The sequence below is a fragment of the Melospiza melodia genome, chromosome W, assembly GCF_035770615.1.
Source record: "Melospiza melodia melodia isolate bMelMel2 chromosome W, bMelMel2.pri, whole genome shotgun sequence".
In the NCBI taxonomy this organism is placed as follows: Eukaryota; Metazoa; Chordata; class Aves; order Passeriformes; family Passerellidae; genus Melospiza; species Melospiza melodia.
Window position 1 is genome coordinate 9,198,069 of NC_086225.1, and position 12,222 is coordinate 9,210,290.

At 39.6% G+C, this 12,222-nt stretch overlaps 1 protein-coding gene across 2 annotated transcripts in view; it reads left to right on the plus strand.

Annotated features, from left to right (window-relative positions):
- The first annotated feature begins 453 nt into the window (after positions 1-453).
- Positions 454-12,222, plus strand: part of LOC134431450 (ubiquitin-associated protein 2-like) — a 176,335-nt gene continuing 164,566 nt past the window's right edge. For both annotated transcript variants that reach the window (XM_063179461.1, XM_063179463.1), the window contains exons 1-4: positions 454-552; positions 6,359-6,436; positions 7,301-7,411; positions 11,522-11,675. In XM_063179461.1, coding sequence (XP_063035531.1) covers positions 454-552; positions 6,359-6,436; positions 7,301-7,411; positions 11,522-11,675 — 442 coding nt within the window. The remainder of the gene's footprint in view (positions 553-6,358; positions 6,437-7,300; positions 7,412-11,521; positions 11,676-12,222) is intronic.

A 12,222-nucleotide genomic window follows, 5' to 3' on the forward strand; every position in this document is an offset into this window, starting at 1 on the left:
CTTCTGTTTGCATTCTGAGTGGGTATGAGTAGTTAAATTCTAGGCATCAAAACAAGACAGCAGATATTAACGAAATCTAAGGAGTGATCCAGCTGGAGCTGGAATTTCAGCAGAGTAGCAGATAGAAAAGTCTATATGTTAAATAACTGGGAAAAGCTGTGAGATCCAGATGTTGTCTGGAAGTAGAGATCTAGACAGACCGAAGTCAGCTAACAAAAATGCTTTTTATCCACTTCATTTACCCCTTTACTGTAAAGATTGCAATAAATCCAAAAATAGTGTATTGAAGCTGCTTTCTCAGGAGTCTCTGTATAGAGTTTGTGGTAAAGGCAGGAAGAGTTCAATCTACTACATTTGTATATTATTGGGGTATGGGATCAGTATCCTGCCTTAACTCTTTTTTTCCTTTCAGATTTTCTATTTTGTACATACATTGTTTTATATATACTGTATATGATGACTTCGGTGGTCAGTGAACGTACCCGGGGTACTAGGGACAAAATGCAAATTTCAACCTCTCTGCCAACACAACCACAGAAACAAGTAGTACAGGTACGTGCTGCTATATAATCTTCTTTGAGTTGAAAGTGAGTATGCAACGATTTGTTTCTTCCCCAAGTCAGTAAAAACTGGGAAAATATTGGGGAGGGGGCTATGGTCCTATTTGGAAAAGTCTGTTTGTTTGATATCTTGCTTTAATTGCTTAGTTATCCAGCACAACACTAAGTTGTCCCTGTATTCTTGTCTCTGAAGGAGCTTTGTGTTCTTCAGCAACATTTCCCATGAGTGAGGAATTCTATGCCTATCCCTGTCAGGATTTCTGTCCTGTTACCTTAGTGTCTTCAGAGCTCAGCTCTTTCATATGCCAGCCTCATGATGCTAGAAAATTTCTGGTCAATAGAGGAATTTTGGTGGGTGGGAAAAGCTTTGTTAGATCCATGTTGTGTTCTACAGCATGGTTCAGCATATTTAGAGGTCACAAAATTCTAAACTTCTTGTGCAGTGCTTTCACAAAGTGAAATGAAGATGGTTGTCCACTAGCAGACTAAAGTTATTTTGAGTATCTGCCAGATGGAAATTAAGCTCTTACCCCATTGTCTTGGTTCTCAGCAGCAGAATATTCAGGTTGTGTGCTTGCTTGGGTTAAAGTGCAAAATGTCTCTGTTCCTGGCAACTCATTATTCTTTTGTCAGGTACTTTTCAAAATTTGATTAAATTCAAGAATTGCCTCAGTTCTCAGTCTAGAGGTGCTCCCCTGGGAAATTGTCTTATTTTCTAGACTGATCTTTAACATGGAGAGGCTCTTCTGCTCTGTACAACATTAATTATGTGATCTCAAGCCCTTATCTCCTTGTGTTACAGTGCTTTGCATAGTGGTGATTCATGCTAATGTGTGGGTTTAGAAAGTGACTTTCAACAAATGAAGTTGAATTTGGTTTTGCTTTATAACAAGTAAGTATGCAGGAGTATAATGAGCAGATTGACAGAAGTGATGGCTTCCCCTTTTTTGATGTTTGCCAGACAGTGGAGTACTCTGCCCAGTTTTGGGTTCCCTAATGCAAGGCAGACATTGGCAAATGGGAGCAAGCCCAGTAAGGAGCTGTGAAGATGGTTGAGAGGCTGGAGCACAGGATGAATGAGTGGTGACTGAGGGAACTGGATTTGTTCATCCCTAAGAAGACAAGGCCAGGTTGTCTTCTATTCAGATACCTCATGAAAGGGTATAAAAAAGGTGAAGCCAGCCTCAGAGACAATGGCACGAGTTGGAACACTGGAAATTCCAGCTGTTAAATGGGAAAAAAATTGTTTACCACAGACACTGTCATGGATTAGAGAGGTTGTGGGATCTCCATCTGGCCTCAAGCAGCTGCTCTAATAGAGCATGCTCTCAGTGGGAGACTGCACTATCACTAGGGTATATGTGCAACTGATGTGATTCATTGATTTTAAGCATTAAGTCTTAGACCTTTTTCTGCATTTTTTTCCTCACTTATTCTACCTCTTGCCTAATAGATATTGGTTTGGTCATTTCAGTGGAAAAGATGATTATTTAATATACAGCAGACATGTTTTAGTGCACTGTATATTTTTATTGTTTAGATCAGATGAACCTCCCTCCTTATGCTTTACGGATCAACAGAAACGTGGGATGATACTATTCAATTACCACTGATTCATTTTTTGAATGTAGAATTATGTTACTTTCTCAAATGGAGGTTTCATTGTCATAGTCACATTGAACATCATTTAAGTTATTTAAGAAATTACATCACAGTTCATTTTCATTGTTTCGGGATAATAAATATACTATTTTATTTTAAGATCCGGGCCTATTACTGTCACATTGTGTTTTGTGTACTTCTGTTTTCTGGTAGTTCAAAGTTGTTAAAAATTTCCTTCACTCTGTTATGCTGCAAAGATAATGTATCTTGTAAGGTTGAGTGAAGTTCTAGCTGTCTTAAGATGCTACCATTTTCTTAGTTGCAATTAAAACCTAATTATACTGTTTTATAGGATACTACAATGACATTTCTAACAATGGTGCCTTAAAAATGAAGAAGAAACATTCACTGGGGAAAAAAAAGCAAGACTTTTTGTGACATTAATTTGGTGTTTGTATAGTAAACACATCTTGTGGGGTTTTGTTGAGTTTTTTTTTTTTTTCTTCTGAAGCTTCAATTCTATCTGTGTGCAATCCACTGGCATAAATGTTAGTGATATTGCACCTGCTTGTGTTTCTAAGCTTTCTCCTTACACAGGAAAGCTAAAGAAAGATATGGTTGCTCATTTGATAGTATTATAAAGTTTGTATATTTTTGTCTTCTGACACAGACTTGAAAAAGGTTGGTTTACAGAAGAAATGAATCTCAATGGTTTCCTGTTTCTGGTCAAATATCCCATCATGTCTTTATAGAAATTACATTGAATGTTTATATTCTGGATATCTTTAAAGAAAATCTCTTCACTAGCTAAAAAGTTGCTGTGGGCATGAGGAGACTGAAGTCAGAGCAAGAAGATCGATCATCAGGACTTAATTTCTGAAACCAGCAGACCTTTTATTTCTGCTCTCTGCTGAGCTCTCAGTAGATACAAAGAGTAAGCTCCTTTACACAGAGCACCGTGATGATCTGGGAAGCTTTTGTGGAGGGTGGCACCAGGGCTGGCACAGGGAATTCCAGAGCAGGCTCTCCTCTTTTGTTACTGATTGGCATATGAAGCTGTCAGCCTGTCAGTGTGACACTTTGAAAATGTGAAGTAGCGCAGAGTATTTAACTCTGTTACTGTCTTAGTTTAAGGCAATTATATGGGGTGGAGACTCCACAATGAGCTACCTTCTCATAGTTTTAATCACTCCTCTTTCACCAATAAGGAGAAATAAATATGAGAAGATACAAGTGGAAAAAAAAAAACCAGTTTATTAAAAAGAAAAAAACAGCAATAGCCACTAGATACAAAGGTGCTGAGTCACCTTGTCCCCCTGGGAACAAAGAAAACAAGATGGTGGAGAAGCCCCCTCCTCCCAAGATGATGGCAGCCGTAGGAGCCCATGTGGCCTAGAGGACAAAGACAAGATGGCGGAGAAGCCCCCTTCTCTGGACCACTGGCAGAGAGAGAAAACAAAGGAAAATCAACACAGCAACTGAGTCAGCTGATCCACAACTCCTTTCTCCCTCAAACAACAACTGACAGGGGACAGGGACAAAGCAAAACCTGGGAAAAAACCCTACTTTTGTCCAAAAGGCTTCAATGCTGCTGAAACACTGGAAGAAACTTCCCTCCTTGGCATGGCTAGAACTGGAGCAACAGCTGGAAAACTTGTGGAGAATGGGTCTGACTCCTCCTTGGCAAATGGCAGGTGGCTGGAACTGGAGTAGCAGCTGAAAAACTCATGAAGAAAGGATCCCAACCCCTCCTCATGAAACAGCAGGCAGCAGTAGCAAAGGTGTTTCAAAATCTGCTCTGAAGTAGCTTTGGATTGCCAAATGCAGCTTTGTGGGTTGTGACTGGGAGACCTGCCCAAGGCAACCCCTTTGGGAGCCCAGAGAGAACAAGAGGGCTCATTGGTGTGCATTCTCTGTTTTTTAAAAGGACTCACCCCCCCTCCTTTCCCTGATTTGGGGTAAAACATACAAGTTCCACTTCCTGGGTTGTCAGGTCTTAAAGAGACTAATAATCTTGGGCAGGTTGACATGGAGAAGATAGGAAATACATGGGGTTTTTTGGGTCATCTAAGTCACCTAGGACAGTTACAAATGCTGATTGTCTTGGAACATTGAGCATAGCAAATATTACTTCCCTCAAGGAATTGGGACAGCTGCAGTAACTTCTCAGCCAATAAGCAGCTGGTGTTTTATGGTGGAATAATTTTTTAGACTCAGGATTTACGCTTGGTGATCTTGTCTAAAGCTTGCATTTGTGGTAAACTCCAAAAGTGAACCAGTTTGAGACTTTTTAAGTCTGAACTCATGAGGTACAGAATTTCATGTGAGTATCTATTGGAATATGGCTCCCAATATTACCAGTTAGATTGTGCCTGGGCCAGTCTGACCCTCGCTGCTGGGCCAAAGGCAGCAACTGCGGTGTATCACCCCAGAGATACCTTGGCTTGCTGGAGATTGCAGCTGGGCACTGAACAAGTCCAGGCTTGTTAGGAACCCCGTTTACCTCAGGAAGAATAGCTTCAGGCAATGGTGAAGAGAAAAAGGATGGATTCTGCTGGAGGGTTTAATGTCCAGAGGTTTATTCCATGGTTACAGAGGTCTGAACATGAGCAACTGCTCCAACAGAAACCCGGCCGCATGGTCTCATTCACCTTTTAAGCTCAGGGACAGGGGGAGGGGAGGTACAGGTGAGCCACCAACCAGGTGAGAGGGGCAGGGTCTCAGGGGAAGATGACACCCAGATAGGCCAATGACCTCTGGGCATAGGGGCATCCTTTGAACTTGACCAACCCCACGACGCCTTGCTGGAATGTTAAGCCTGATTGACAGGACTCACTCAGCATGGGGGCAAGGGGGAAGGGAGAGAGGTATAGACACACCTGGAGAAGTGACCTGGAAGGCCAAAATGGGACATTACAGCACACCACAACAAGTATCCTGTGAAGTGAGACTGCCTAGGATGAATCCTTTCTGTCAAGAATTTTGGGGGATAATGTGGTCCCCTTCTCAATAACGAAATCTGCAGTACATCAACTTGCATTTTGGGTCCTGACTCACTTCAGTATCAGCCTTCTCTAGCATGAGATAGTAGCCTCTTCTGTTTGGGCAGAAATCAAATGAGGTCCAAGTTAATGTAGCATACAGTTATCTTTGGTATTTTCATGGGAATACAGTTAAGTAGGCTGCAGATGCTGCACTATGAAGAGCAGCCTGTATGATGTGCCATTAATGTTTTTGAGTAGTTTTCTCTTTAGGGTAGCCATAGCCTATTTGGGTTTATGGCTCTTTACTGCATCCATCCATTTTAGTCTTTCAGTTTTTGGAGAAGTTGCCGGCATGGATTTGTTGTCCAGAAATGTTACGAAAGCACCAAATATTTTGTCAAGAGCAAGATTTTTTAGCAATTTTCAGAGACTAGTATTCAGTTATAAAAAAGGAAGTTCAGCTGTTCATGAGCAGAATCTTGAGGCATGACTTAGTCTCGTGCTCATAAAACTACAGTCAGGTGGTTATTGGGAGAGGTGTGGAAGGTGATGTGAACAGGGATCATCAGAGATTTGGTAAATTTAGAAATACCATTGTCAATTTGTTATGATAAAACTATCTCTGGAGTTGTAGATATTAAATAAAAGAAATATAAAGTGTAAGCTTCTGTGGTAAATTCTATTATATGGTTGTCTTGTCTATGTGGTGAGCTTTAACTGTGGTTCAAACACATTAGAATATGTTGAAATTGCTTCTGTTCTAGCTAACTTTTTAACTATAAAATGGGCATAGAAATGTTAATCCCTTCCCTGTAGCACAGCTGTGCTTGTTGTGCATATTCTTTTTGAGAATCTTTAGAGAAAAAATATAAAGTGACACTAGTGACCAGTGACAGGCCTGATGTTGTGTCAGGGGAGGGCTAGGCTGGATATCAAGAAAAGATTCTTCCTCCAGAGGGTGGTTGAGCACTGAACTGATTTCCCAGGAAATGGTCATGGCCCAAGGCTGTCAGAGCTCGAGGAGGGTTTGGACAATGCTCTCAGGCACAGGGTGGGATTGTTGGGGTGTCCTGTGCAGGGCCAGGAGCTGGACTTTGATGATCCTTGTGGGTCCCTTCCAACTCTGTGTATTCTGTGATTGAGATAACTAGGAGATACTTTAAAAAAAAAATAGTTACATTTTGTGTACTTTATTTGATGTTTTTTTTTCAGGCAACAGCAGAACAGATTCGCCTTGCTCAGATGATCTATGATAAGAATGACACAGATTTTGAAGATAAAGTGAAACAAGTATGTTTCTTATGATACAGAGTTTTTATGCCCTGTAACAATGCTGACCTGTGTTTTGGAGGTAGAGCATGTTTCTGATTAGATGAAGCTTTTTTCACAAGGATAGAAATTTAACTAGAAAAAGGTGCTCCTGTTGCCCTGTAAAGTCTGTTTTCAAGAAATTGTGTGGTAATATAACTATGACTGTATGGTTATATTGGTGTATTTTCCTTTGGCCTTTAAGCCAAAACTCATCTGTGCTGATCTCTTCCAGACTATATCTCTTTAGTATGGTCACAATTGAATAATTGTCAGAATAAAGAATGCATTCAGGTTGTTCATGTGTACACACACATGGGAAAAATGTCACCTGTGTAAACTGAGTTTGCCAATATAGTGGTTGTTTTTCAGGAAAAGTGAAAACCATAGAATCATAGCTTAAAGGTAAATTGAGGTATTATTTTAAAAAATAATTTGACCTCCCAGAGCTGTGTATGCAGGTTTATTGACTTTTCCTTTGTAAAACCTCCTCTGAAGCATTAAGTGCTTTTTGTTGTTATAAGCTTGTTTTGGTGATGTGCCAGAAGTGAAGTTTTGTACTTCCTGAAGCCATAATACCCTCATCAATAATGCCTGTAGCTGTGCTGGTGGGAAGGACAAGAATGAAGTTCTGCATAGGAAATCTCCAAGCATAAAGTCAAAGGGGAAAAAAAAGTGAGAGTGTGCTTTCGTGATTATAATTTAATTTGTGTTTACCTTTATTTAGGAATTTAGTTTGCTCTGACACAGTAGCTTATGCGTGTTTTTTTGAATCTGTGGTGATACTAACTCTTATTTTTACAAAGATAATTTGAATATTTTAACATGTCTGACTCTTACTGCCAGCTTATGGAAGTGACGGGGAAAAACCAGGATGAGTGCATAGTGGCACTACATGATTGTAATGGGGACATGAACAGAGCAATTAACATATTGCTGGAAGGAAGTTCAGACACGGTAAGGTTTTACTTTCCTATTAAGCTGTTTTTTGGTTTCTACTTCTTAGAAGTGATTGGGAAAGTCACATTTTGGAAGCTTTCAATATCCATGCCTCCAAATTCTTTTGGAGGAAATGGAGACCAGGACAGCTTTTCTGCTGCATGCATACCTTAGACTAGGCTGAACCTTGAAAATGTTGTAGGTGTTTAGCTGATTTCTTGCAGAATCTTTTGGTTTTCATTTACATACAATAATTTTAACTCTGCAGCAGAAATCATTGCTCTGTCAGACACAGGCCTGTTTTTTTGCTCCAATGTTTGTAGTGATGCCTAGAGAGGCTACCTGGAACAGAGGCTAGACAGTGTTAAAGGAATAAAGTAAGTATTTATTAAAAGGCCTTAAAAGGATACACCGTGGGCAGTACAAGAGCCTGGCTGTGGCTCTACGCAAGATGGACAACCGGTTGTGAGTTTTCACACTTTTATAAGTTTTGGTCCATTTACACATTGGGGTTAATTGTCCAATTGCAGCTTCAGGTTATGAAGTCACATTCTCCCAGATTGCTCTCCTCAGTTTGCTGTTGTTTATACTTTTTTGGGCCTGAAGCTGCAACAGTGTCCTTGGTTCTCAGGCTGGAAAAGGATTGTTTTGTCTAACTAAACTGTGAGGAGAAGTTACTAACACTTTATATGAAGTTCAGAGTCACACACTAAGGCAGTAGAGAATCTAAAAAATATGAAGGCTAAAACTTAAAGCATCAGTAGCACCTCTCAACCATGAGACTCGAGTCTGTTTGCCTCAAAGGATAATCTTTATAAACGTAAAGTGCAGGTAAATATTTTAAGTTGTGCAGCTTATGTAGGTTTGCGTTGTCAATATTGAATTTGGAGGAGGTTTCCACATCTGAAAGTTGCATTGACAGCACTATGAATGGCAAAAGAGGATACAAGTATCCTTTCACTGTTGTTCATTTGCATAACTTCATTGAAAACCAGATAGAGGAGACTAAACAATGTGTATATAACAACAAATAATATTGTTTAGAATGTTACACAGCAACTTTCTATCCCAAGAGATGCCAGGAAAATGTCTTGCTGCAGCTCAAGCTTTTGCTGGAGGGACTTCTTAGTTTGTCCAAGACAGTAAGCTAGATTCCATCTCATCTAAATTGGCAAAGAAACCTGGACTTCCTTTCTTAATGCTGAACATTCCGTATTTCCTGTGATTTGTCAGGATGTGTGGTCTGTCTTATTGTTAATGAGGAAACCCACCCCCAGACACCCTAAATCTAGAACACATACTGTTCTGACTGAGAGGACTTTCTTTCCTATCCCCTTTTCATTTATCAGTGTTGAGGTAATCTAAAACACAGAAATAGATAATGCTGAACAAACTGTCAAGTTGGAAATAGAAGAGAGCATCTCATGATTAAATCTGTGTTGGTAATATGCTGGTTTTGTGTTCTTTTGTACTTCTCATATTTGCCATTTTCTAGTTGAAAATAGTTTTCTGACTGATAGAGAATTTTAAATACTTCTGTACTTTAGCAAATTTTTATAAGTGATGATGGCATGGAAGAAACTTTCTGAACTCATTTATCAATTAGAAGCAGCATATCCATATATTGTTCTTTTGACAAGTCCCTCTGAACCCACTGCACTTTTTAGACAAAATGCAACTCAAACAAATACAGACAATTTGAAGGACTTAAGAAGGAAGGAGTATTAATTAGAAGGGGTTCTCATCAGAATGTAAATAAACTTAATGCAAATTTGTGGGCCTCCAACTTGAAGGCTGTTATACTCCAGAACACTTTAACTGTGGATTTGATGTAAGGTTGGAAGCAGAGGTGGTACTAGTTCTGAATGCAGATTCCCAAATATCTTTTTTTTTTAGTTTCACTGCTTTGATGCACTGGAAGGTTTTTTTTACCTCATTTGGAAGAAGACATGTCTATCCAAATTGAGGAATTAAAAGAAAGAGTGATAGCTAGAATGTCCATTTATAATTTCTTGGAACTTTGCCAGTTTAGTCTTTTTTCAAATGCTGTAATATTTAAGGCTTTATGCTTTGTGACTGTTAGTCTTTATGAAGACTTCACTTGCAACAGTTGTGTCAGTCTATCTTTGGACAGACAGAGGCTTGTGGATGAGAGTTGAGAAGGGCATGCTTCTTTGCCCAAGACTTCTAATAATTTAACTTCCTACAGTCATAAGATCCATTTTATGTCTGACCATGTGTTACTTCCTAAGCCTTTTAAGATAGAACAAAGGGGACCTTTCAGATTATTCTTCTTTCCATCTAAGACCAGGCCAGCAAGGCAGTTTCTGTTACATATTTTTGAAGGTCAGGCCCACAGCTGTCATTAGGGTTGCCTCAGGCATCCTTAGCTGAAATTGTAAGGGCGCTAATTGATTGCAAAAGGAGACAGATTCCATAGTCTGTGATGGATTCCCATGTCCAGAGGTGGCATAATACTGTATCTGAAAGGACATGCCCAACTTTTTGAGGCTTTCCTCAGAATTATACTGTGGGAAAGCATGGATCCGATGCTTTTAGAGTAATCATTTTACTGATCCTTCCTAAGTCATGAAAAACCTTACTAAGGAGAGGCTGCTTCCTCTTCAACTTTGCAGTCTCACCCAGTTTTGGGTATTTCTTGCAATGGTTCAATATTTTTGGCATCATGCCCATCAGTAAAATAGTCGTGCATTCTGAAATTTATGGATTTGGTTCTTGAGTTGTCAGTGCCGGTTGGGTTTTTTTCTCCTGTGAAATAACTAAAGTTTTAGGAGTATTTTAGTACATAATACAGTTACACAGGCTATGGCAGATGAAGCCATGTGATAGTTACTGGGGGAAACAGTTTTCTGCCTCACAAATAATGTGGTGTTGCTCAAGCACATAATTTTGTACTTGTAATCTGTGCTGTCTGTGCTTCACCTAAGTTGGTTTATGGCAATATCGTCTTCTATACTGGGGATGAAATTGAAAAGTGATTTCAGCCTTCTTTCTCACCTATATCATGTAAAAAAAAAAAAAAAACCAAAACCAAAACTATTGTTGTACTTATTGTCTCAAAGGAGATACTGAAACATTGAGTTAATACTTATAAACTGCTTTGTTACCTGCTTTCTCAGTAGAATTAGTTTCCTCAATTCTAGGCATCTTGGACTATCTGATCATTGCCTACCTTGTGAGGGCTGCTGAGTTGCTGTTGTCTGAATTGAGAAGAGATAGGACAGAACCTGAAACTATTGATAGCCAACCTTTTTTGTTGAATGCAGGTGCCTGTCAGAGGTCATGGCTTTTTGTAGTGCTTTACGGTTGATGCCATCTCATTTGCATGTGCAATTTTACCTCTCAAATACCTTACCTAGACAAAAAGCTCCTAGAGATGGGGGCATGTACGTAAACCTCTCTGCCATCTTAATGGTTTGCACGTAATACTTTTCTTCTTTGTTTTGCAGCTAACAGCTCAATAGACTAACTGTGCAATTGCATAATATGAGTTTCTGTGCTATTCTTGATGAGTGTTTTAGTTGTTTTATTTTCAATTTCTATAGAGCTGATATGATCCCTGAATTTATTTTAAAGGTGGAATTTCATATTGAAGCCAAAGCTCCAGTTTTCCCAAGTTATTGTTTTGCCATTCTGTCTCTTGGTGCTTGAATTCTAGTACATCTGGATAGCAGTTCCCCCTGGCCACGTACTTACTGTCTGTTGTTCAATGATACTTATAAACATTTTTTTGTTTCCTTTGGAGAAAAGAATAGCTCTGTACATGCTCCCTTGCTAGATTTATGGAGGTAGTTGAGAGGGAAACTGTTGCTTGCTTTGCAGATTTTCTGTGTTGTGGTCATATCTAGGCTTCCTTGAACTAGTAAAAGTCCATTATAGCCAGAAATATTTGGGATTCTCACATTTCATAAGAAAATCCAACTTTTAAAACGTGTTTCTTTTTCATTTCTTTCAAAAAATACAACTTATGTTTCCATTTGTATCAGTGTAATATGTATGTATGGCTGTTTTTTTCCCATGAACTGGAGGGATGTGAGGTAGAAGCATACACTGAGAGCTGTTTCTTCCTTTTTGACTTTTGTATCTAATTCTATTCTATCCAAATAGACTTCTTGGGAGACTGTAGGGGGAAAGAAGAAAAACCTTGGAAAAGAAGGTTTGGAAAACAAAGAGAACAGAGAGAAACGAGGGGACAGAGAAATGAGCCATGGATGGGGAAGTTCCAACAGATGGGGAAGAGGAGGCAGCCGTAGCCGAGAGTGTATGTATTTGGGTTCATTTTTAAAGATTCAGATGCTTTTTTTGCAGCATGGTTGAGTTAAGAGCAAATGCTTAATGGAGTAAAATGTGTCCGACCTATAGCTCAGCACTGAAGGGATCATCTATGCAACAGGTATGCTCGATCTGTCTGTGACTATGTCACGGTTTGACGCTGGCGCAATGCCAGTGCCCCCATAAAAATATATCCTCCCTGGTGTCTGCTGTGAGATGTGACCAGGAATAGAGCAAAGCAGGCTCCAACTTAGAAATAAAGAAGAGAAAACTCTATTAACCTACAACTATACATAAAGAGAAACACACACAGAACTCGGAATGAAAACCTTCTAAAAAACATTCCTCCTCCCCCCACCAAATTTCCAATACATCCACCCCTCAGATCACCAACTCTCAGTCCATCACCACCCTTCAGATAATCAATTCTCAGTTCATCAAGGAGAGGGAGTCCTTCTTGTACCATAGGCTTCCCCTGGAAACACACTTGAGACCTCTTATGTTTCCATGTCACATGTGGCACCGCCCGGAGATCA